A 27,543-nucleotide genomic window follows, 5' to 3' on the forward strand; every position below is an offset into this window, starting at 1 on the left:
ATGACTTTCATTCAAGTACAGCCTCAAAATCGTGTTTCCTTTACAATTATGGTGCAGCCTGCGAGGTGAAAAAGTGCATAGAGCCGTCTCGATTGTGCAATCTATAATAAATTACTCAGCGGTATGCTAATAGTGTCATTCTTTATCAACTATTTATACAGAGTAGACATTTTTATCACGTCTTTTTTTCATATAAAATCTATTTACGTTTTCTGGGGGTTTTTTGGTGTTAGTATCTGACATAAAACTGCACTGACAATAAAGGCGGTGATGAAGGCAGTAAAACAGCTGCGGTTTTTCATTAATACATAAACAAATGATCAATTTTTATTAATGTATAGAAGTTTTAAGGAGGATTTTTACTATTGGAATTAGAAAAACACCGAATATTTTTGGATTAATCTTAAGTGATCAGTTATTTGATTTAGTTTTTAAGATATATTCACAATTACAGGTTTTTCAAAATCAAATCACTTTGTTATATTTCACAAAGACACAGGATCTCACACACCAAACAGCTTGTTTCTAAAAAAACGATGCCAAGCGTCCAGCTCTGATAAAACGGCACAACAGCAATGAAAACTGAGCGATTTTGATTTGTTTTTGCTGAAAAGCACACATTTTATCTGTATTTCCAGGTTTTGCTTGTGTTGTTTAGCAGTATTTTCATATATGTGTAATTTTGAAAGGATATTTTATATGGAAAGCAAAATCTTTTGGTATACTTATAAGTTTATTTTTTATATAATGACATAAAAGTAAAGACATTTTTTAAACTTTTTTTTATTTCTAACTTGCATAATTTTGACAGAATATATTTTTATGGAGAACAAAATATTGAAAGTTATTTAAGATTTATGTTGATTTATTCTGGAATCATATCTCTGTTTGGTTTTATTCATATTTGTATTTAAAAAGTTACATTTTTGGTATTTTAAGTGTGTTCAATAAATGTTTATTCTGTTCGGCCCGCTGCCCAAAGGTGTGTTTTGGATTTTTGGAATCTGTGCGATTGAGTTTGACACCCCTGCTGTAAAATAATGTACAAACTTATATATGGTTAGTCATTCGAGCTATCTGTTACTAAAGACTTCCTATTACTGACAAGGAAAATCAAGGAAAAATCTAAACACTGATATTAATTTAAAAATATATTTAAAAAACCTAAAAAATCAACATCAGCTTCTTCTTTTTATCGACTACACCAAAACAAATCTGTGTGAGGGTAAGTGTTCATGTCAGCAGCCAACTAGTCAAACCTGAATGATAATTCGGGCTTTGATAGTCAGAAACCACAGGGTCACATGTTTCCTTCACAAACAAAGCCAAAAACTAATTACTTCCAACTTTGAAATGGAGATTTGTTGCACCTGCTTTGCTGCTCTTTTAATCTTCTGCTGGAATTAGCTTCAAGAGTGTGGATAAAAAAAAAAACACTCCATTAATGATCTTTTCGATGTGTTCATTCAAACATTATTTTAGGATTTTTGATATATTAAATTCTAACAAAGGGTTTTAAATAAAAGGAAAGAGGGTACGAATGTAGATGTGCTGCGTGTGCCCAGCATGTGCTAGCAAAGAAAAGACAGATTCCTGAGTGGTGGAAAAGCAGATTTCAGTGGGTGGCAGCGAGCATCTTTTATACATGCAGCACTGGAATAGAATTAGAATGACTAAGAGAATGCGTAAACACTAAACCACAGTACCAAACTGTCAAATCATATGGAACGAGTGTGAGACTTTTGGAATGAAAAGAACGCTGAACACTTCCTGTCAAAACTTCTTCATGAATGAAAAAGTAAATTCTTTCATTTTACGCGTGTGCAAAATTCCATGGTATTCCAGCTGTTTGTATGTTAAATGAACATTATTCAACTGCAAAAGCATATATTTCAGTATAGTTTCAGTATAATTTCTCAATAAACAGAATACCATGGAGCATAGAGTCACAAAAACAATGATAGTGCTATTAATAGAAAAGCCGAATAGAGTGACACGATTAAGAACGAAACTGAAACAATGATGTGGAAATTCTGTTAGTCTCATTGCAACAGATGAATGGTCATAATTCTAAAGACTTTAAAATTGACAAACGGCTGAATCAAGAAAATGCAACGATACAGTTAGCTCACGGTTCAATACATTACGAGGGTCACGGTTGAAGAACAAAAGGGAAAAAAAATTGAAATCCTATTATTCCACAGATTGTGATTTCTTTTACAAACAGACACAACATAACAAAGAAATCAGATTTTTTTTCAAGTGCACAGCTTTTGGCACTTATTGCAGAATCACACTTAAATAGAACTCTTGTAAACATTACAACTTGTATACAATTTAATCAAATTTAAAAGTGCCTCGTTCCTCAATACTTGTAAACATGAATATAATAAACTCCAACAATGTAAGCACTCTTAAGTCTTGGCAGGCTGCAGTACTGCACTTTTAATTAAGGGCCGTCATATAATGAACATTTACAGAGAGATAGCTCTCTTTTGCCCAGGAAGTCCAACTTTACGTGGAAAGTTGTGCATTTTTACTTCAATCTCTTTGCGCACTTGTTCATAAAGGGCAGGTATATATAGATTTTTCTGCGAAATATGGACATGCTGGTACTATATTGTGGGTCAACTGTTTTCATTAAATGACAAAACCCTTCATTAGCAACCACTGAAAGAAAATGCTGCAGAGACAGGCTCAACAAGACATAAATACACAGACAAGCAAAAGGCAACTCACAGTAGTACTGAATAAATTAAATACATATCGTGAAAAATGTCGTACTGAACCGTGGAACGTCTATCAAACGATTTTGATTTATATTGAATATTGTTGCATCCCTAATATATATTGGCAGTTTGTTAAAGGGCCTATGCAATTAAATTTCAAACCAACTTTTTAATCTTTTAAGTGCATTTTAATGTATATTCCTCACTATAAAGAGCCCCAAAGCGATATTTTGATTTCTTAGTATTCCTCTAAAAACCTGCGCTCTCATATCCATGAAAACGAGCAGGTCCTGATGAGCCTACATCCTAGATTGAGGACAGCCCCATTTAGGAAGCGCTACCAGCTCCGCTCCCAGGCTAAAAAACACACACCTATTTTCTCCGCGGAACTAGTGGTGATCATCAGTGGAGGGTTACTTTAGCATAAACTTTGAGAAAAAGTAATTCCCCTTGTATCTAATCTGCAGCGAAAACAATGGATCGTAAGACAATGTCTTTAGAGTGGAGACAATACTTTTTAGGTTGCTTGCCGAGGCCGGCTCTAGGATGACATCATGAAGTGGACGGGAACAACAAGGAGTGAAAGGCGGAGCCTCAGAGATCGAGTCGTCTTACTTCCGGAAAAGATTTTACAAAAATAACTCGTAATTCATAAATAATTTGTTCTTTATTGTGCCAAAGGTAATATATGATCACATACTGTATATGGATATAGTTTACTCTGAAAGGCTTAAGAAAAAGCTTAAAACAAATTATGAAAATGTTATGTTTTGTACATAAAAAAATGTATGTGTTTTTCCAACTTGAGGTGACAGAAGTTTAATCAGATTGATTGATTTTCCCCCAAAGAACAAGAAAATTAGGTGTTTTCATTTTTAGTATCACTTAACCTTAATGAATGCACAGTAACAGAAGCAATACATGAGTGAAAGGGGAAAAAAGAAAAAGGCAAGATCAGGACTTTCACACCATAAGAGTAAGATGGGGTGAAAGCGGCAGAGTTAAAGCATTCCTGATGATGCACGGAAACCCAACGAGCGGATGAATGAGATTGTGCCGTTGCTTCACACTGGCCCCATGTGCTCGCCTTTCTCTTTCTTCTCAGCCTCCCTCCTTCCCTTTCCTTTTGTTTTGTTTAAAATTTAACAAGGTCTGGAACAGCGGAGGGCTGAAACGGGCATCCGGGGTGTTTTGGCTCAGCTTCATGTCACATGCAGGGGCCATGTGAAAACAGTGGCACTGAGGGAGAGAGGGGTGGGGGGCACAAGGGAGGGAGGGTAAGTAAGAATAGCAATAGTACGAAAACTAAGGAGGGAAAAGCCTTCAAACCAGAAGCAGGTTGAAAAGTGAAGAAAGTTGTGTTCAATTTAAAGTAGAGCTGCCACAAAAAAAATATTTTAATAGTCGACTAATCACCCATTATTTTTTCCGATTAGCTGACTAATCAGGTCATGCGCAAACTGGATGTAAAGCACACATCTTAACCATCATTAGCTTTAAACTAACAAAAAACTAGATAAATAGCATTACCTGTGATAATGCTAGAATGAATGCCGTAAGCTGAAGATGCTAGTGCTGATAGCTGAAGATGCTGAAATTGATAGCTGAAATCACTAAAAGATGAAAACACTGAAGCGGATAGCCAGCTAAAATATTAGTTAAATGCCAAATTAACCTTAAAACTGAAAAAAGCCTGTTAGCCAAAACAGCTAGCATGTAGCTGAAATGTTAGCTAAACTCCAAAATAGCTTTAAAAAAGCCTAAATTAGCCAAAATAGCTACCATGACGCTGAAATATTAGCTAAACTCCAAAATAGACTAAAAAAACAAAAAAAAGCCTAAATTAGCCAAAATAGCTAGCATGACGCTGAAATATTAGCTAAACTCCAAAATAGCTTTAAAAAAGCCTAAATTAGCGAAAATAGCTAGCACGTAGCTGAAATATTAGCTAAACTCCAAAATAGCCTAAAAAACTAAAAAAAAAGTCTAAGTTAGCTAAAACAGCTAGCACATAGCTGAAATATTAGCTAAGCTCCAACATAGCCTAAAAAACCTTGATAAATGCCAAAATAGTCCAAAAAGCTAGCAGAATGCCAATTTTCAAAACTATAAAACCATAACTTTTTACTATAGATATGAATAATAAAAAAGCAGGAATATTATTACTACACTCTGACTCCATAGAATATAAGGTAACGGCCTATCAACTATTAAATTAGTCGTTAACCATTTTAATAGTAAATTAGTTGTCGATTAGTCCACTAATCGTGGCAGCCCTAATTTAAAGTGAGGGGGGAAAAAACGTAATGATTGAAAAAGAAAATGTCACAAAAATTGTAACCACACAAGAGTAAATATAGGACGGTGGGTAAAATCCAAAAGACATGAAGAAGGGAAGTGATGAGCTTCCAGTATAGCAGGCAACCATGCCTCTTTTTTTTTTTTTGAAGCCAGGTAATTACCAAACACATTTTTTTTTAAATTGCTAATTTTGACATCATAACTGAGCTCAGCAGGAGTTGTATTTGCAAAGACCCTCTAAGCAGAATCTGAGCTTCCATCCCACACATCTAAGACCCACTGCTGTGAATTTTAGGGCCAAATTGAGGACACTGAACATCATTTCACCTAATACTGAAACCGGAGCACCGATTGAAGCACATACTCACAGCATGAACGTTTTACAGTGTGTAGTTCGTGGAAAACAGTAACAAAATTGCAGAGGAAATGCATATAAATGATGCAGAATCAGCCAGAGAGCAGATTTGCCAAACCTTCTACTTTAAACACAGCTGTTTCCCCACCTGTCTGTAAAATATATACCAACCTCTCTGACTGATGATAGGAAGTTGGCAGACGTATTGTTGACAAAGGAGGAACCAACCTACAGAGTTAGGAGGCTTTAACTGTTTTTTTTTTGTTGTTGTTGTTGTTGCATAAAGCATCATAATTTATTGATAACAAAAGGCTGTCTATGCTTGGCAATAAAAAAAATGGTCAATAACCTCCAGAAACTGGGCTATGGAAGGAACAATGATAAATGGAGACTTGTGTTTTTATTCATAAGTCTAACCATTTCTCAGTTTTATTTAAATACTATTTGAAGTCCCACTCCAACTATATTTTGATCTATTGTAAAGTCATCCACAGTGGTCTATTAATTAAAATCATGCAATGTTATGCAGAAGTAAGCCTCTGCTGATATCCCATCAACCCTCTGTTTAAACTCTCTCCCGCTAGCTTCCAGCCCCTCGTGTCCTCAAAAAACGGCGGGAAATATCAGAGCTTTCAAACCGTACAGTTTTGAGTCAGATGGCAGCTCAAACAAGGAAAATGAAGATGTTAATGGATCTATTTGTCTGCAAGTAGATGCATCAGAATTGTGGCGGATCATAGTTGCTCCGTCACAATCCGGAGATTTTTAAAATCTGCACGATTTGACATACTCAGAAACACACTTTTTATATTAAATTATTTTATGTGTCCTCTATATGAGAAATATGCAGCAAAAACATGTTCAGAAACACCAAAAACACAATTTTCATTGGAGAGGGTCTTAAAATTAATAAATAAGTGATAAAGTGTAAGTTAAAGATGGTGGAGCATCTTATACTTTTGCGGCGAACAATGATATCATGACTTAAGTCTTAAGCCTCGTTTCCACAGTCCGGTACAGTAAGGAGTGATACGGGATGGACCAGTTAATTCTGGTGAACGCTTCCACTCATTTAAGCCTCGCTTCCACTGAGCAGTTTGTTTCCACGGCACACGTGTGGTGTAGATTGCTAGCGTGCCGCTGGCTCACCCTGTATCACACAGTCGCCAAGGATGGCGAGGAACTTCTGCAGTTCCACCCTAAATCAGGTCTTGCTGATATTTGCCGGCATTTTCAATATAGACTGGTGACTAAAAGAGTACACACAAAACCGCAAAAACTCGATTGCTTACAAATGTTGGAAATGCTAGCTTAAATGAGTGCTTTATTAGCGATTTTTAATGTCGTCAGCACTTTCTGGCAATCAATGGGTGGCTACAGCAGCTCCGTCCCAAAAGTTCTGTTCCACTTTTCAATGGACCTACAACCAATTGGGGCTCCCAATTCAGTTTAATGAGTCAATTTTATAATGGAAACGCTCAAAATACAGGACCAGACCAGACCGCTCAGTGGAAACAAGGCTTTAGTCACCAACTGGTGACTAAAGTTTCCCCGCACGATGTTTTGCTTGTGGTAAGGGTATTGTGACGTAGTCATAAGGTAAACGCGAGTTGCTTGCAACAATGACGTAGGGGTGATGCTTATGTACTGTGGTCTTATGTTGCACTCTAGTTGTTAGTAAGGTGCGTGTTCTGGCTCCTTACTGACCGTGCACAAATGTTGCATGTTTGAGGTGTGCAGGTGATACTTCAGGATTTGTGTGGATGCCCACAAAAACTCACAGCAGTCTACAACATTGACATTTAATGTGTTTCACCTGCGTGCCCCACAAAGGTTTCCAAATTTTCACCCAGAGATACCTTCTATCCAACCATAAGAGCAGTTGTGACAAGTTCCTTACTACTAAAAATACTGATATTTACCACCCAAGTACTAATATTGTAGTAATGATATGCTTTATTCATGTTTATCTTGACTTTGCAAGGAAAACTATCATTTTGCGGTATAGAATTGTGAATTGCTTCAAAAAAAAGGTAAACAAATGAAAAATGATGATTAGCTTTTCTCAAAGCTAAAGCAAAATTTATTAAAAATTGTCTTTCTAGACACCGACTCTATTAATGCCACACCAGAACATTTTTACACTAAAAAAGTCCCACTGTGATTTTGCCTAGTTTAGTTTATGTCTACTGGACATAAAACATCACCGCGCCTGAACTCACTGACTTGATTACCATAGAATGTAAATATTGTGGCTTTTTTTTTCTTCTGTTGTGTTGGGCAGCATCAACACTGCAAATAAACTACCCTTCATGCACTGGCTCTTATCAGTCAAGCCTTAAACAACTGTTTGAACTTTGATGCGATTTACAAGATTGGTGTTGATGAGAAGAGCTTGTTTGTGCTTAAATGCCACGTGGCAGTCTTGCCCTTCCTGGTCATAAGTCGTGTATGTGTGACTGTTGAGATGGACTGAGTACAATGTTTTCTTCAGTGTGCTGTGGGGTTATGCAGCTAACGACTGTGCAAAATTGTTTCTGCACATTTAAGAGGCATGGCTGTCCAATCCCAGATCCATCCAACCTTTACAACAGGAAAGTATCACTGTTCTTCTTCCCATGTTCATATCTATAATTCATTCTCTCTGTATTACAAAATTTAATGCACACTCTTTTTTAATATATTCTATATGGTTGAGTCCAGATACAGTCTGTTTGTCGTCTAATTTCAAAAAAGCTTCTGTTTAAAACTAGGGCTGCCACAAACGATTATTTTAATAGTCGATTAATCAACAATTATTTTTTCAGATTAGTCGACTAATCAGCTCATGCGCAAACTGGATGTAAAGCACACATCTTAACTAGGGCTGGAAATCAATGGGTACCTCACGAAACGATGCAATACAAGATACATGTGTCACGATTTCGATGATATCGTGATACTGCAATAATTGCTAAAATTGTCTCTAATAACTTATATTATATAAAAGAACACATATTTTTTAGGAAAATATATCCCCATTTATTGTTTAGCTTGAACACAATCAACTTGTGTCCTATTTTGTGCAACAAATAAACACTTTTGTGCAACATTGCTGAAATCAGTAATACTATGTCTTTGACAAGCATTGACACCAATTGAATTGGAATTATCTGTTAAATTCAATGTTAACAAGAGTAAACATGAACAACAGTGCCACTACTTAAAGCAGTAGTCTTCCAACATGCTCCCCCAATCTACTTCCAAAGGAACATCTCACCAAAGGATGACAAATATAACGTTATACAGCCTCTTTAAACGAAAATAAAAGTTCAATAGGTGAGAACCCATCGAGAATCAATAGCAGGGATAAATATTGAGATAAATTGCAAATATCGATATTTTGGCACATCCCTAACTCTGACTCCATGTAATATAAAGTAACAACGAATCGACTGTTAATTTAGTCAATGACTATTTTAAAAGTCGATTAGTCAACTAATGGTGGCAACCCTATTTGAAATACAGAAGCTCTGTTACAGAAATGCAACAAAAAATTGGATCTGTGGTCCCTTTAGAAGCAAACTGACCTATCTTTGTGAAGCTTTGATGAAAGATGGAAAAGAGCTAAATGCTCAAAGACAAATTCCAAACTCCCTCTCTGGAGATTCAGACTTTCTAAATCAAATCTGTGCAACCAAGGCTAGAGCTTTGGTATTTAAGGAGCTCACAACCAGGAATTCACACAATTGAGCTCCGTACATTAGAAGGCAGGCAGACCGTGTGTTCCCTAATCAGAATTTGTGGGCCTCCTTAAAGCTGAGAGTTGCAGATGTTGTTTGGCATTAGGCTGTGCTGCTGCTGATCAAAGCTGTGGATAGTGAGCTCCCGCTGGCCTGCCTCTAATCCTCCTGTATGCATGTGCTTGGGACTGGGGCGAGAGCTCAGCCAGGGGGAAGTCTGTCTCCTCCATGACCCTGATGAAGAAGGAATCTTTTTCTTTGCTTATGCTGGATGGCACAACAATAATAAACCCCACAATGAGAACACTTGACAAGGAGGGTTTGATTGGCAACGGAGAGGCTAAATCTTTCCCCTTTTAGGCAGGAGAAGCTACTATCCCTCTTTGGCCGTTTCCAGTTCCCTGTCTAAGCTGTGCCTGCTGGCAGACAGCACTGACATATATTCCTGAAGCTGCCCTTCCTGAAATCTGCTGCTTAAAGCAAAACAACAGTCATTTCAGTTTGAGTCGCTCTCCCTTTTTAACTAACTTTGGAGCATTAGAGCATGCAAATCTGCTCATAAAGACGTCCAGTACGATGGCTTCTTTGATGTGTAATACACCTGTGGTCGTTTGCTTTAACTTCTCGATGTATAAGAATGCCAAATTACTCTTGGAATTAACTCAATTCGCTGGGAAAAGTAAGATATATGAGAGGATAAATGGAAGCTGTCAGATGGTGTGAGGGTGGAGGAAATGGAAGAAAAGACAGCGAGAGGAGAGGGTGGAGGATCGATGATGACACAAATTGAGAGAGGGTGTGAGAAGAGAGAAAAGATGCTGGCAAAGAAGACAATCAAACTGAAAGAAAGTAGAAACTAACTACAGTCATATATTCCTCGCTTGTTTTAGAGAAAGCAATACATTTGCAAACACGCACATTGAATCATCAATATACCAGATACAAACATTAAATTTAAGTTACATAACAAAATTGCAACGGGTAATTTAGAAAGAAGAAGTCAATCATGTTCTGCACCAAATACATTTTTCTCAACACAGCCACTTAATTCAATCACTTTTTTGAAACTTTCTCAAATTTTTCTCATTTTCAACAAGTTCCGTTGATCCAGAGGCTCCAACATTTTCCCTCATCTAACCAATCAAACGGGCCCCATTATCACAACTTCAACCCTTTTAACACCTGAGGCGTCACTGATGACACTTAAACAAAAAATTTTATAACGTACTGTAACTTTTTCAACCGCTAACACGATCAACGTAATTCCAGTAGATTGTGAAGGAATCATACTAACGGTTGCAGCATATCAAAAAACAAAAACACTGGAGCTCTGGTGTTTAAGGTGTTAAACTGAAGGCTAGCTCTGAAGCTACAATCATACCGCCATCATAAACTTGCGTTTAAGCGACTATTTTCAATGAAACGTCTATGGAAATGCACTCAAGACTCATGTTCGTCCATCACTACACACATTTTTAAGACACTATTTGGGCTGAACTTACAAAACGGGTCCATTGAATATGTTGAAATTTAAATTATTTGCGCTAAAATTCCCTTTTCTCAGCTTCAGAACCCACTAGAATTGCGTTAATTGTGTAGTTCGAAGAAAGTGTGTTATTTTGCCATTGCCAGAAATGTCCCCGGTGTTTGAGGGTTAATGTCTCTGCGACAATGATGCCAACACGTCTCTCAGTTCCCAATGAACACGACAGCTACTGATGCTCAGCAGTTTAGAAATGCTTGTCTTAAAAGTAGGGGTATGCCAAAATATCGATATTGCAATATATTGCGATATTTAGTCCTGCAATTGATTCACGATGGCTTTTCCCCAAGTATCAAGCTTTTATTTTAATTTGAACAGGTTGTTAGAGATTCTTAGCAATGAATTTTACAAATATGTGTAATTCAAATTCAATTGGTGTCAATGCTTGTCAAAGACATAGTATTGCTGATTTCAGCAATGTTGCACAAAAGTGTTAATTACTTGTTGCCCAAAATACGCCTATATTTTCCCAAAAAATATGTGTTCTTCTAATATTATATATAATGTGAGTTATTAAAGATAATAAAGTTATTTTTACCAATTATTGCATGATTGGATCGTATCATGAGGTATCCAGTGATTCCCAGCCCTACTTAAAAGTGGGGATAAACTGTTTTGTTCTCCTCGTAACGTCAACAAAAGTTGGCAATTGACGAGTACTTTACAATTTTGAAATGTATGCAGAGAATGTCGACAAGTCAGTAAACAAGCATGCATGCATGAACATAAGAGAAGCAAATAAAACCTCAGAATGCAGTCAGGACTCACTCAGCCATGTCCTCCTCTGACCACCAGAAGGACCCCTCTCCTAAGTACTACTAACCAACTTCACCTTAATACATCTACATTTTACTACAACTCCCATCAACCACCGCTTCAGACTTCTCCACGCACAGCTGATCATCGTCATCATCATCCTCATCAGAACCACTAGTATTTATTTATACCCACTCCAGCCTCACCTTAAGTCCGAAACCTTGATTGTGTTTACCCCTCAGTCTGAGAAGTTTTCCTTGTTTGATTCTCCATGTTTTTGACCCACGCCTGTTTTCTCACTTCTCTGCCTCACCTCTGTGTTTTTGACCATTGCCTGCCTTTTGACGGCATTTTTGTCTTGCCCTTGCTCTATTCAATTAAACCAGTTGCACATGGATCCTAACGCCTCAGGTCTTTTATCACACTAACTCTCATCACACTATAAAATGTAACTTTTAAATATGAACATAACGTTTCTGTAAAATGTATAAATCATGTGGCTAAAAATTTTGGTTTTACAGATGCTCTAGCACAAACACAAAAACAAAGTTCATTTATAAATGAATCAATGCTTAATTTATAATTTCCTCTGCTTTTCTTGTGGAGTTTCATAAAATTGTTCTCCAATAGACTAGAAAAAAAACCACTTTAAAAATACACAAATCCTCTTACAACCTTTAGTTAAAATATGTAAACAATATTGTAACTTTTGCTGCAAGTTTCCAAAAAAGGTCATAACTTTAGGCTTTTTGAGCCACAACAATTATAAAACATGCCCACAAGACTGCTTAACAAATTCGACCAAAAATAAAACACTTTAATAACAAACTTTGTGTGAACTAAACCACTTAATTGCATTCTGATATCACTAAAATCAGAAACTGGGTGGAAAAACAACAATGCAACGAGACATTTGCAGAGGCTGTTCTTCTGTCTTTGAAAACTGTTCATAGAAATGTGAGAGGGGAAGAAATTTGGCATTTTAACGGTTCAAAAGGTGCAAACGGACAAAGACTAGGCAGAGTTTTTTTTTTGTCAATAGCATTTTTTCAAGACACTAGAAACATCTGGAGCTTTCAGTAAGATCAGAAACCAATTAGAGTTCTTTATCACAGAGATTTTTGTCCAATACCTAAATTTACATTATTAGTATTACTATAACTCTTTGTTAGTAAAGTGCTGGATACTAGCGCAGGGCTGCTTTCTCTGTTTCAGAATCAATTAGAATTACATTAATTGCGTAAACGGTGGAAGAATTTAAAGAACGTTTTATTTCCTGACTCTGGCAATAGCTCCACTATTAAAGAATAAAGTCATGGCTGCTTGAGTCTTCAGCCAATCTCTGAGGTAAAACTGGAAAAAAAATTCTGATCAAGTAATTCTGGTAAATTATTAACTTTTAAGCTTTTGCATTCAGGTGGAATATTAGAAGAAAACCTTTCACCACAATTTGCTTTGCTGAGATTCCTCTTATGCTGACAGGTTTTTTTTTTTTCCAATTATATGAAGAACTCTTAAAAACCAAGTCTTGAAGTCATAAATCTATGTACTACTGTTTTTAAACTTTATACTTCTATGGTTATTCATCTGTTAAGAACTTTTTCTCTTATTAATGAAGCAACAGAAACTCTGAAGTTCTGCTCAGGTTCAGTAAAATATTATGTTTAGAAAACTTTAAAATGCTTCAAAACAACCCCCAAAACATAAACCCCTATTAGCTATGCATATGTGACTAAAACCCAAAGCTATGAACTAGAAAGTTACTGTTATAATCTTCTAAATGAATGACTCATTAAAAAAAAAAATAATCAGCCAATAACCATGAAATTACAATTTACTTGGTGAACTATTGAAAATGAAAGCATAATCTAATAAAGAAGGAACACTATGCAGTCCTGGTTCCGAGATTTATTTGTTCTTGTGTATAAATGAAAATTCAAATTATTTTTTAGTTTAGATTTGCCAAAATGAAGCTTGTTATGAGTACAAAGCACAGGTACCAACTAGAATATACTCCGTCAGAGTCAGAGGAAGTAATAATATGACAATTTTCTGAAAAAAAGATTAAAGTAAAGTTTCAAACTTGATTTACACTTTATAAAAGTTGTTCTAAAAAATGTATCGACTTGTCGCCAAGTGACCAAATCTTCCCTGCCCATGTCCTGGATTTACTGAGAACTATCAATAATAGAAAAGCCTGAGAAAGGGGACTTCCCTCAGCACTACACTGAAGCTGCTGTTGGACATTATGGTGGCCAAATGTATTTAAACACAATGTTTAACACAAAAACAATTTCAAAAAAGAAATTAGGGAAAAAAACACACAACTTCAGTAATTGTTACTGGTTAGATTACATAGATTAGATTATCAAATTTGTGAAGCACCTAGATTGAAAAGAACGGCCACCAGCTCAACCGAAATTACAAAACCATACTTCATAAAGAACATAATGGTTCTGTGATAGAGGAGGACTAAAACCGTCCATTAAGATCTTTAACAATGAGCTGCTTTGCTAGCGCTGCTACTCTGTATAGAGCTGAATCTCCAAAGTGATCATTAAAAACACTGTCAATGGATACCGATTCCAAGTTAAGAAATCAGTTGCCGTCTATCAAGGTACCAAACAAGCAAGATGTTGACTTGGTTCACATCAATAGATTTAGTAGCAACATGTGCTGTAATTAGGACTGAAATAAAAGAGTCAACAACAAGAACCTGATGCTGCAATTGGACTCCAGAAAGAAACTCCTAATTAAATATTTGAAGTAGACAGACATCTAGTGAAGAAGAGGAAAAAGGAGAAGTCATCACAGAGCACATCAGCCGGCACACAGAGAATGATAAAGAGACCGCTTGTCACTGGCTAGAATAAGCCGGTCTGAAAGACTGCATAGTTCCCCTAATCATACCAACAAAAACGACTAAAGCTTAGCACAAAAACAACAGATGATGGGGTCTACCACCCCAGACACCAATCCTAGAACAGGCTGCGAAAAAATTCCATTGAGGCTTTCCAACAGTGTAAAGTATTTAGGTAGGAACAGAGATCATAGAGTTGCATACAGTGGGGCAAAAAAGTATTTGTTAGCCTCCAAATCTGAAAGTTTTCCATATTAGTAATTTCAATTACAGAAAATCCAGGAAATCCCATTGGTAGATTTTCAAATGAACTTATTAGTATAATGGTGCAGAAAACAAGTATTCAGCTCCTTCAAACACAAGAATTCTGTCCCTCACAAACCTGTTACTTTTTCTTTAAGAAGCTTTTCTATCTTCCACTCGTTCGCTGCATAAATGTCACCTGTTTGAACTGATTATCCATAAGACACCTGTCCACACCCTTAACGAGACTGTAACCTCTCCACTATGACCAAATAAAAGTGGGCAAAGTTAGCATCACATTACAACGTTATTAATAGGGATGGGGATATCATTTTTTAACGGCCAAAACCTATAACCAATATTTCCCCTGCAACTGTGCCCAATACCGATATTTAAGTATCTACAATAACACCAAGTTTAGATTTGATTTTTGTTTCTTTCTAAGACTGTGCAACTTTTTTTTAACTTTACAATCACATTATACTTGACCTTTGTAACATACAGCAATGTATCTTATGGGAACAAGCATCACTTTGAAAATATATTTGAAAACATTCACACCATTAACTCAAACTTTCTATTGCCAGAGATCTATTAAAAACAACATGTATCCCTATCAAATATTAAACATACAGGAAAACAGAACAATTACTGACTATGCCTGTAAAGATAAGACTCCCAGTGCCAGGGATCCATTAGGAACAAGTATCCATGATGTCAAAAATAAAGTGTATCCGTAAACAGTCAGAACTATATCTGGATCTTTTTATTATCGGTCCAATACCGATAAACACAATTTATGCAAATATCAGCAGATCCTGGCACCGATATATCGCCCATTCCTAGTTATTAAGGTAAATATTAATTCCATAAAAATGTAAAGTAGAGCATCAATGGACATGTTTGAAATGTTGAATTAATAGATGAATCTAAATCCTTTATGGAATTTCAATGGCAACTTCAGGCTACCTTGCATACAGGAAAGACCTTACAGTAGCTTATGGTTCATTTCTCTCTAACAACTCTCACAAACTGTTACTGGCTCAAGGTTCATCTTTTGCAGTGAATACTTATATTTTTTTCCAGTGTAATTTTGCATGTTTTTTTTTTTTACAGCAAACCGTTCTGATTGGCTGTTGACCTTGTCACTCAATCTCCTAATCGCCTTGTCTTGCGTCTAGGATGCGTTCAGTTTATTAAATCTACATAGATCTCCAATCAAAAGTAGATCTTTGGTTTTATTCTATGATACTGGAATTATCTTTTCAAAAAATTTCAACCTTAAGAGTTTAAACTGGACAGAAAAGTGTGTTTGAGAAAGGTGTATAAAGTGTGCAGCGAGGGGTTGTACAGCCTTAAAACTAGATCTGGGTTAATAAAATTGATTTGAATCAATTTTAGCTAAACAGATCAATAATCGATTCATAAAAATATAAATCCGACTTGGCACATAAAGCCAAAGTTCGCTAGCCTGATGGTAACGTTTAATGGAATTTCCCATAGGACGGCTAATGCTAACACTCGGTAGACCTAAACATACATTGCTGACTAACCCTAACCCATCTTTATATATCGGTACTCTCAGATAAGCATTTTCCAAACTCTTTAGGGAAATATTTTTAAAGTAACCAATTGTGTTCTAAAACTCATTTTTTTGGCTCATATTTTCTTCTTCTTCCGGATAAAGGAGCTTTACAAGATCATCACCTAGTAGCCAACCTGAAACGCCCTCCAGGAGAGGTAGAATAATATTTATAATGTTAATGATCTGAACATTTTTGTTGAAGCTTCTTCATTTGAGAAACCATTTAACACTATATGATATTAACAATCATATTATTTCACTAATACATTTTACAGTGTATGAACTGTTTCAGATTAATATAAAAATATTCAAAACAAATACTAGATTATTAATGTGTGTTTAAACAAATGTGTATAAATGTCTAAATTCAAAATTGAATTGAGAATAGAATCGATCCAGGCAATTGTGAATCAAATCGAATCATTTCTGGAAGTTATAAACGATACCCAGCCCCACTTAAAGCATCTGTAATCTTACTTTGTGGATTTCACTTTTCACGGGTTGTGTTTTGAACGTGGGAACACTGCCTGTCAATCCGAGATGGCGCGTCTTCTTTATTTTAGAACGTCTGAAACCCAGTCTAGTGTCTTTGGATACAACTTCAGTTTTTGTGTAGCTCAATGTGGAAGTTAAAAACCCATCAGCTCTGGCTGGGAATCAAACCACCGACGGACCTATTGGCAGTCAGAATATTAAACCGCTGCTTATAAAGGCTCTTTAACACCCCAGGTCAAAGAAGGTGCCTGCAAACGCATTTACATTCTGCCCGGACTAGAATACACTGATTAAACAGCTCTGTCTCTATTTTTTTCTATAATAGAATTTCTTTCTCATACTAAAACTCTAATAAAGTGCGCTGGGTATTACAAGAGACTTCTGTGTGGGCAGCTCTGAAAGGATCACTCATCAGGCTGCCAAAGAGGACAGGGCTCTTTTGATCTAGGCAGCCCTCCATACATGTGTATGTGTGTGCGTTTGCGTGCCTAGTGGGGCAAAGTGTGCTTTTTTTTCATCTGCCCACTGCAGAATCTGCACACTCAAAGCATGACCTGACCCCTTCAAAGTCAAACTGGTCTTTTTATTGTCAGCAGGACATGGCGTGATGCACCAGGACAACTCCTTCACTTAATAGCTTCTTCCTATTATTCTAATCACAGAGCAGCTCATCAGTCATTTTCCAAATGCAAAACACCCTTGCTAACAACTTAATAACTAGCTTGCCATCAAAATTACTTTGTGCTTTGATTAAACAGCTATTTAACTGTTAGGTACGGAAAGTTTAATATCAAAAAGCCAGTCTGCATGCACATAAGAGACCTTTAGCGTGACTGAGGTCTACAGCTGTGCCTAAAAGACAGCCAACAAGTCTTATCTCCTCTGTCTGTGTTGGGGAAAAAAACCTGTCAACTTAAGATGTGTCAGCACAATATCCCCCCATTTATTCTGCCCCCACTTCCTCCTCAGAAGACATGCCTGACATTCTAGAGGAACAAGCGTACATTCCTCACATGCTTCCTCCACATGAGGAAATGCTAAAGCTCCAGGCTGTGTCACATGAGCATTACAGCTACTTTTAACAGTGAGCGCCTGTGTGTGGGTGAAATTGCTCCTCATTGTCTTGCTACGAACGGCTGAATGAAAAATTAAGCCTCTTGTGAGAAGCTGCAGGCTCAGAGTTTGACCGTGGGGGAGCTAAAGGAGAGCTCAGGTGACCACAGTTAAGCTGCCTCACGTGTGATGCAGAACTTTTACTGTTGACGGCGTCTTCTGTAGCCAAATAAACATCTACAATCTCAAGTGCAAACAAACTATGTGAGTTTCAAGTGCAGAACAAGTCATGTGACTAATGACTAATGCATGGTAAATGTGTAGTTTCGCTGCTTCCCACTTGCCCACGTTATCACCAGCAGCAGCGTTTGAAGCAGTGGCATGGTGACGAAAAGGGCTTTGAAAGCTTCAGCGGAAGACTCTAACCACAGTTGGCAGGCACTTGGTGTGACAGTGGCCATGCTGGACGCCAGTAGGACAGGCACTGTGCAGCATCTCAATGACCAGAATTCACTGAGTCCACAGAAGGGGTTTATGGTCTTCCTCGCCATACTGCTTCCCACCCCTGTTCTCCATCCAACCTCAAAGGCATTCAGTCTTTTCATTTGGATAATAATGGGACAAAAGCCGGAAGAGGGCCCCCGTGTCTGAGCACCATAAGTTGTGGTGATGGCTTTGTGGCATTGTCATGCGTGTCCATGTGAGCAAAGTATGCGAGTGCAGGCCAAAAAAGACACTTGATGCCGGAAGAGGAGAGGAGAAAGCACAGAAACTGAGAACTGGATGAACATTCTGAATAAAGATCTGTTATCTGAACAGAATCAGAAAAAGAAGACAGATAACTCATTAGCCTTCTTTCCTTACAGTAAGAATGTTGCACCGGAATTGATCAATTCATCTTCCACTCCCAAGAATTCCTTTTTATATGTGTATTATGAAATATATCTGCATAATTGCACAGAAACACAGGTTGACAATCTGTTTCAAATAAAAAATTGTAGACAACAAGCTCACAATTGGAATGAAACGCAAAAAATAGATTATGTTTTGTTTCAATTACCTGCATAAAAGCGCAACAAGGAGCCAATTTCTGTGTCAAGGCCTTCCTCTTGAACTCTCCACGGATCCTTAAATCCAAGCTTAAAGAGAAAGTCATTCTGGATCTGCAAGGGCCTCTCATCTGGGCTCAGTCTCCTCACAGTTTCACCATGCAGCTGAACATACAGTGCAGGGCCGGAATCTTCAGTTTGGTGTTCAGTCGGCCCCAGTTTCACAACATCTTGCTTTCTGTCTGGATCTTGGCTATCAGGTGCAACACCTGTAGAACAGTCTCTTGACAAAGAGCCAGCGCTGTCGCTAGGGTGCAGGTGACCCTGTGTGTTCCGGCTGATATCTTGGCCAAAATTGTTTGGGGGGTCGGTTAAAAGCCCCCCGCTGCAGTGCTTGTAGTTGGCAGAAGGGATGCCATTAGTGTGGGAGACAGAGCCTAAGCCTGTAGTGGACACAGGACAGTCCAGCTCCAGTTCATCTGAGGAGCTCCCATACATGTCGTGGCCTTCTGTGGCACTATCAAAAGATGGGCTGAGGATGGATGCCTCAGTGCCCAGAATCATATCATCACTGAGGGAGTCTCTGTGCTCACTGAGCTGGGCCCCAGAGCTGAGGTCGTCAAATGCACTGCTCTCCACATCCGAGCCGGAGTTTAATCCAAAGCTATCCGTGCCATTTTTGTGCTCCGAGTCCTCGTCGTTGGGTGTATCGATGTTGGAGGTTAAATCAGATAACGAACAGGTTATATTGTCTTGTGACTCTGACTGCGGGCTGAAAAGTTTTTCATCCTGTTGCTTTTGCCCGTCGCCGGTGTTTTCCATAAGCAGCAGTCTCAACCTGTCACTCGGACGGCCCCTGACTTCAGCGGAATCCAGGTGTTTGAAGCCCTCCGCTTTGCTCTCATCATATCCATACTTCACCTTGCAGTTGCCATTTTGGTCAGTCTTGGAGGTATCTCTTGCAAAAATGCGCAGCACGGAGCTCGACTTGCTGTGGGATTTGACGCACAGCCGGAGCGCCACCTCGCCGGCGGTGGTGTCCATAGTGCAAAGAACCGGCCTGGGGTACGAGGCTGTCAGTCTGTGGTGGACGTGGATGCAGCCGCGGTGGAGGTCCGCTCTCACCCAGTCGCGGTCTGCGGGCTGCAGCTGCAGGCTCTGCCGGTGCTTCAGCAGCGTCTTCCTGTCCAGACTGCGTGTGTGCAGAGACGCAGAGGACAGGGCCGAACTCATCTTGGCGGTGACAGCTGAGGATGCTGCTGCTGTGGCGGAGAGGTTCCTCTTCAAGCGCCGCCGTCGCAACAGGAGAGAGCTGGAGTTGCTTCGGCCATTAGACGCCGCAGCGGCTCGGTTTGACGCACTAGGTGTTGAGGCGGAGTGGGAAAGGTTTCTCCCGTTCTTTGCGTCTACGCGGGAGGACCGACCACCGCCATCATCCGCCGGAGTCCCCCGGGCGACAGAGAGTCCGCCGGGCTTCTTTATTAACTTAGTCGCGCCTCCATCCTCGGCGACAGCCTGCACACTTTCCATCTCCGCCAATGAAAAGTCCTCCGCTCCAAATAAATAACTGCGTACAGTGGGTTAGAACTACATTTAGAAACCTTAAAACGTTCCCGACGCGACAAATGTCCGCCAACTGGGCGGTGTTTCCGACTTATTTCACTAGTAGTCATTCACTTCGTGCCTTCTTTCCCTTGTCGAAGTCCCCTCCGCTGCTCCCGAAGGAAGAAAAAAAAAACATTTTGCTGATTAAATTCGTTGTGAAGAGGCTGGGCACTAAAGTACGGATCAGGGCGGAGACGTGACTGCGCTGCGCGTCCCATTTGGACCAAAATACAGCGCTAGAATATTAAATGAACGTCGCCCGACCTCCTACGCAAATGCTGCCTGATATATATTCATGAGGAGGAGCGAAGATAGGGAATTAACAACAACGCGGGGAATTGTGGGATAGGCGTTTGGGCGGGCGGGCGTTTGCAGCAACAGTACCCCATGAGAAATACATTTCCCAGGAGGCCTTTCTCCCGTTTCCGTCGAAATAGGCGGGGGAAACGGAGAGGCGTAGACATAGCGCCTATAAATGTTTGGAGACTCTAAAAAAGCAAATGTATTTCACTTCCAATAATCCTGGAGGTTAAAACAAATAATTCCTCAGGGTTAATTTTAATTAAATAAATATTTTAAAACAAGCTAGCAGCTAGCATATCGTGGAAAAACTAACTTTATATTTTAGCGATCGTTTCTGTAAGCTTGCTCGTTGCTACTACACGGTTGGTGAAGATTGAGCTGCAGCTATCGTTACTTTTAGACTAGTGGCGACGAGGGAAATAACTTCGACACCATCTCATCAGGACGCCATTTCACAAGGCCACACAGACAGGCCGGCGTGCTCGCAAATCCGCTAGCACGTTGCGTCATCTAGTGGAAGAACGGCGTTATCGTTCAGGATATTCAAGTGAGAGCATTCATTTTTGTTTTCTATAAAACATTTACCACTGGTCTGTAAAAAAAATAAATAAAAGCTTAAAAAAGCCTTTAGAGAGAAATCATGGCTTTTTATAATTAACACAATGAAGTTATAATAAATAGGTGTGCAACGATTCATTGTAACAATTCGATACATATAATAATTTGTGGTTGCAGATAGGATTTGTAGTCAATATTGGTTCATTTTGAACGATCCGATTCACTGACCTAAGATGGATCGGGGACATCTTTTGCCAAAAATTAAACCAGTGGGACTCAGAGATAAATACCTGGATACTGAACAATATTTGTGAAGTTTTCCAAATTTCCTCTATTTCTTCCAATATAATCAAATGCAAATTAACTATGTGTACAAAAAAAAAAACAAGAATAGCAAATACATTTATGCTTTAGTTTCCTAAAGTTCAGCTCATTGTTGTCTTTCTGTAATGATGGTTTGATCTTTATTTTTATTTTTTTCTGCTGTCATGTGTTTGTCTGCTGTGATGACACTTTGTCGTTTTTGCTGAAAATAAACCCATCATGCCTCAATCCAAGTGGCATTTTCCAAGTTACACATCTATTTATTTTATTTTGAAGCGTTTTTTTTTTTAATGGTATAGTTCTATTATTAACTTACCTCAGACAGGTCAATCTGGTTGGATCATAGAAATAAAAATTAATTCATGGGTTAATTGTGTACCATTAAGTATCGGAAGTTGACTCAGTATCAGAGGTTCGCAGGTGAACAATAACATGGGGTCCCCTGCATCGATTGGATTAATACAAATAGATATGCCTAGGATAACTTTTTCACCTGTCCACTTTTAGACAGCACCAGTATTAAAATCAAATTTTTTATAAGCATCTAAATACTGAAATAACATACATTTTTTAAAAATTAAATTTGTGTACATTATTTTTTCTTTGAAAAATATCATAATTTATTTAATGTGCTTTTTGTTTTGTCTTCCTGCCAGCACTTTTGAAAGTATGGCAACACATTTCTTGCATTCTCCTTTTTTTTTTTTTTATCCCTGACGCTCTGATATCTACGCTTCAGTTTATCGCTTAAAAAAAAATATTTGAATAATTTCTCTCTGCTTGATAACTTGCTGTTGACAGAATAGACGATTGCTGCAGAGGTACTTTAGAGAACAAAACTTTTTACATTAGCAGCCTTTCGCCACTACAGTGATTTGGGGAGTTTTATGAAATATTTATATGATAATCAGCAGGTAAATGATTTTAGAAGTATTCTAAGTGTTCTCGCCTGCCTTTGTAGTTGTGTGGTAAGTCTGCCTCTAAGTTGACTTCATTGTTAAACTCACACATTTAATACATAAATGTGAATGCAAGTGTTTATCCCAAGTTTTAATTTGCTTTGATTCTAGTGAGTAAAGCAAAAGTTTTCTACTATTTTAGCCTAAATAAGACCTTTCTGTTGCTGATTTCTAGGTTTCTTTCAGTCACTTATTTAAATCAATATAAAGTCTTTAAAAGGTGCTCAGTGTAATATGATATATCCTAAATTATGTTAAGTGTCCACACTGCAAAGAAATTAACATGAGTAAATGTGAGGGGTGTAGCAATACATAGACATAATCGATTGTTTATATGATCACACCAGATCGATCTGTCTGTGGCAAGTTGTTAATTGAATTGACCTGTACCATTATAATATAATTTCAGATGAAATAAATCGATTACATTGATATGGGAAAATACAACAAGGATTGAGACACAGTAGGTTTATTTTACTAGAACATTGGGGGCTGAACCTTCTGAAACTAAAATGTGAATGGCTTTGCCATTTCTTGTAAGAAACTTAAGGAATCTGGAAAACTTCAGCAGCACTGTTCAGTACCCGGGTATTTATCTCCGAGTCACAATGGTTGAATTGAAAGATGTCCCAGATCGATTTAAGTTAGTGAATTGGATCATTCAAAATGAACCTATATCAGCTATCAATTGTTTCAGCAATCACACATTATGATATAAAGTGAATTCCCCTAGTAACATCCCTATAGAATGGTCTCGACTTGGCTGACACATGGAGTGAGACGTATCTGAAGCACGCTGTACAGTATAGCTGTGAAATAAACTGGACATTAAATCCAGTACTAAGTGGCAGCAGAAGAGCCTTTAAAAGTTTGACATTTAATCAAAAGTTACTTTATCTAGAGAATATCTGTCCACTTAACTCCTATCAACTACTAATTATTTTCTTTGCTGTGAGCCATATTGTAATTCTGATTAAGAAATTTACTACCTCCTAATTTCCAAGGTATACTTCACGTCTTACTGTGATGTGGAATTTTACAAGCCCAGTAAGTGTCCACTTTGCACAGTCACAACCCATCACCTTTTCTCACTTTCACAGCCCACATTTCACACATTTCTTGTGACTCACAATTACAGTCCATTACTACAAAAAGCCTCGTTTTGATGCCTAATTATTTTAATAAGTTTGCTCAGAAGTCTCCACTATAAAACATATTTAAACAAAGTATATTTTGGGAGGTTTATGGAAAAAGATGAAAGAAATAGGCTGGCTAAATGTAATAATAATTAAGGGAAGTTGTTTTGTTCTACTGATAAGTAGAAAAACATTGCTACAAAATGTTAAATTCTTCAATATCTCTAAGGCTACATGTCACACAATTTAAATGCTTTCAAGAAAATAATTTAGTAGAAAAGGATTTTCTTAAATGTTTTTGCCTTCAAAATAAAATTAGGACAAATTTTCTTTCATTGACATAAAAGCAAATCTTGTTTTTTAACTCAAATTTAATTCTGTTTACCACAAAGAAAAAAACTCATCCTCAGTACAATGCTGCCAGCAGAGAATGAGAAAATATGTTTTTGTTAATTCATAGTAATAAATCTGTAAGTAATATCTATATAAATATATATGTGTGTGTGTGTGTGTCTGTAAAAAAAATAAAACACAGATCCATCATCCACACATGACTTGGATTCAATACAAAAAACATGAATGAACTTTTTTTCTCTTGTGCTTGAGGTGAAAAGTAATAAATGGTTAGAAACATTAAAATAATATGATCCCAGCCCATTTTTACAGTACTTTTCTTGAATCAACAAACTGCAAACCCCTTTTTTGTTGTTCATTGCCAGATTTTATTGGGACATCATTCCCCGATTAAACCCGGGGAGAAGGGAAAAAAACATTCCTTTTCAGACAGATGGATTCCAGCGGGTGGCTATCAGCCTCCTTCATTCACTCCATTTCCTTATCTGACAATGTCGTTTGTAACTTTGAAAGTAATACAGTAAAAAATAATAGAAATATTCTGTGCACATAAAGCTTCCGATGTGCTCACTGGAATGAATACTGGTGTGGGATTACTTATCAGGTGTTTACAGCTCAAAAGTCCAACAAGAATTTTACATTTGAGAAAAAAAAAGTTTAAACAGTGCAAAATACTTAAGCAGTAAAAATATTCAAAAATGTAGACTCTGAGAATACGCTAAAACCTGTGCCCGTCTTTTGGGTTTTACAATACATTATAATAAATGATCATCACCTAAGACTTTATCTAAACATGTTGGTAAAGCTGTTAAACAGGCAGATTTTAGGTAACTCAGTTAAGAAAAAAAAAAAGATGAACAATCCCTCCAGAATAAAGCCTCTCAAAGTAACATATCAAACCCTGAAGTGCAAACAACCTGTATATGCACAGTAAAAAACAGTGGCTGGGGGGAAATCACCTGCAGTCAAACCTTTCACTACAAACAAAGGATATTGCTTCGTCAAAAGCTTGAGTGACATGAATAGAAAATAGTTGAATCCAATGCACGTTATGAGACCAGATTATTAAACATATTGCATCAAACACACACAAAGAAAGTAAGAGATAACAGTAACAATGCGGTGAGTCATCTCTTGATATCCATTTCAATGAATCTCTGTTGAAAGTGCTAGAATGTATATTTAAATTAAGTGCCTCTAAAACTCACAAGTTTATACAAAAACAGAAAATCATTGCACATTCTGGAGCCAGAACACATCTGTGACTTATGGTTTTCACCTTGATTACATAAGACTCTGACATGATTGAAACTTTGATTACCTTTTTTTCCTTTCTTTGTATGTCAAGTTCCTCTTAAGTAAAAGCAAAGTGAACATTTGGAGAGAGAATAGGAAATTTCCCAAACTCTTAGATTCACAGTTAGCAACTAGATGTCAGCAATGCTGGTACAGTCAGAATTGCACATTTATAAAAAAGGAGGTCAGGACAATGGAAAGTCATGGCAAAAGGGAACTCCAGGGGGTGCTATAGTCAAAGAAAAGCAGAGGAAAAACAAATTGCACAACTTGTAAGGTTGGAGGCCTTCCTCCCTTTCAGTCTCAGTTTCCAAAGTTCAAGCAGGAGTTGTAAAGATGGAGCTGCTCCTGGAACAATGATTTTAATTTCTCCATCCTCGCATAAGTCTGTCCACAAATGGAAAAGTCCAATGGAACAGATCAATCGTGAGAATGGATTAAAATATGCCCATAAAGTCTTCATATTTGCAAACAAAAGACTTTTCCTCCCTCCGCCACCACGGAACCAAACATCCACCTGAGAGCTTGGCGGATGCTTTGGGGAGACAAAATTGCCTCAAAGGGGCAATGTAAACGAAGAAGAGTCACTATGTGCTACTACAGTGGATGAAGCAGGGGTGTCTACATTTCGTGGATCAGTACTGACTCAGTTGTGTGGGTCCTGAAAAGGCATTTCAGAAGACATGGCCTTGCTGTAGAAATGGGCACCATTTTACTGTCCAGCACTTAAGGTTCTCATTTGAGCAGAGCAACGGGCCAGGCACCACTCAAGACAGTGATGGTCCACTACGGTCTGTGAAACCTAACAAAAAAATAAGCAACAAAAATGGTGAAATATTTAGATCATAATGAAACAAATCCAGAACTTAACATCCAAGACACATTGCAGAGGTTATACTCGATCATTCTATACATTACCTGGTTAAATGGCGACTTGACTCATGCACCTCCATTTCATTGCTCTTGAAATCATTGAGTTCCTTCCTTATAGCTGCCTGTAAAAGACCATAAGAAAAGGGTGTAAAAAACGGTTTCCCTGTCTATTACACTACGTTCCCACCGGCTCGAAAACGTACATTTGAGCAATCGCTTCCAATGAAAAGTCTATGTAAATTTTGGACTTGCATGTTCAAAATTCTCACATTTATGCTCAAGTACAAATACAGTGCAGTACAAAACGCGTAGCAACGGAATGCACATTGAAAGTTAAACCAGTTGAACTTTTACCTATCAGTGATCTGATTTGGTAGTCAAGTATGGGTAGCATCCTTTTCAAAACATGCAAGTGTCAACAATTTGAAAATCAATCATAAAGGAGAAATTAATTGTGGTTTGTATCTGGGCTGCAAGGTGGTGGAGTGATTAGCACTCTTGCCTCACAGCAAATAGGTCCAAGTCTGGGTGGGGCACATGAAACAGAATCGTCAATGGTTCTCTCCGTGCATGAGTGGATTTTCTCAGGGGACTCTGGCTTCCACCCACCATCTAAAAATGTGCTTCAAAGATTAACTGGTTACTCTAAATTGTCCCTAGGTGTGAATGGGAGTGTGTATAGATGTGTGATTGTGGCCCGGCAACAAACTGGCGACCTGTCCAGGGTGTATCCTGCCTTTGCCCAGAAGTTAGGCTCCGGCAGCCCTATGACCCCAAAAGGGCCAAAGCGGTTTAGAAAATGAATGGATGGATGTATCTGGCCTCAATAATATGACATCAAGTATTTTAAAGATTCAGGAAATTTGCACCACTTCAACAGTTCACACCAAGCCTCTTCCAACTGTGAGTACATGCACTAGTATCAGGTAATGATAAGATTTGTGTGAACAGTGTATGCTAAACCCACGCTCAGCACGTTCTTGAACATGCCCAATGTGTACGTAGCCTTAAAGTTAAAATGCATGCAGGGCCATGCAGAAAGTTAACTTTTGTTTTGTAATCTCAAATGCTGTTGATATTTTCCTTTTCAAGCTAAAACCAAAATGTATAGAAAACAACATGGAATCAAAATGCACTGCATGAATAAGTTGTCCCATTGCTTTCTGTCCCTTTGCAAGCATGTCGATGACGGTTCTCATTCCTCCAGGTGACGTCTTGAAGTTGAGTCACTGCAACTGAACTTAAATCTTTCTTGAAACATTGTTTCCACTGTGGCGAAATGTTTCCTTGACTCAACTTCACTGAACAACATGAACATCTGAGTGTGCAGAAGCTTCAGGTATGTTCTGCTGTCCGTACATTTACCGTATTTTCCGGACTATAAGTCGCGGTTTTTTTCATAGATTGAATGTCCCTGCGACTTATACTCCAGTGCGACTTATAT

At 38.0% G+C, this 27,543-nt stretch overlaps 2 protein-coding genes across 3 annotated transcripts in view; both read right to left on the minus strand.

Annotated features, from left to right (window-relative positions):
- phlpp1 (PH domain and leucine rich repeat protein phosphatase 1) overlaps positions 1-20,702 on the minus strand; it is a 71,875-nt gene extending 51,173 nt beyond the window's left edge. Inside the window, exon 1 of the mRNA XM_024273176.2 lies at positions 18,703-20,702. Within this exon, the coding sequence (XP_024128944.1) occupies positions 18,703-20,221 (1,519 nt within the window). The 5' untranslated portion in view covers positions 20,222-20,702. The remainder of the gene's footprint in view (positions 1-18,702) is intronic.
- Positions 20,703-24,274: 3,572 nt separating this feature from the next.
- LOC112147366 (phosphatase and actin regulator 1) overlaps positions 24,275-27,543 on the minus strand; it is a 56,040-nt gene continuing 52,771 nt past the window's right edge. For both annotated transcript variants that reach the window (XM_024273699.2, XM_024273698.2), the window contains exons 11-12: positions 26,145-26,221; positions 24,275-26,028 (exon numbers count right to left, since the gene is read on the minus strand). In XM_024273699.2, coding sequence (XP_024129467.1) covers positions 26,013-26,028; positions 26,145-26,221 — 93 coding nt within the window. In that variant the 3' untranslated portion in view covers positions 24,275-26,012. The remainder of the gene's footprint in view (positions 26,029-26,144; positions 26,222-27,543) is intronic.

The sequence above is a fragment of the Oryzias melastigma genome, linkage group LG17 (assembly GCF_002922805.2).
Source record: "Oryzias melastigma strain HK-1 linkage group LG17, ASM292280v2, whole genome shotgun sequence".
Taxonomy (NCBI): Eukaryota; Metazoa; Chordata; class Actinopteri; order Beloniformes; family Adrianichthyidae; genus Oryzias; species Oryzias melastigma.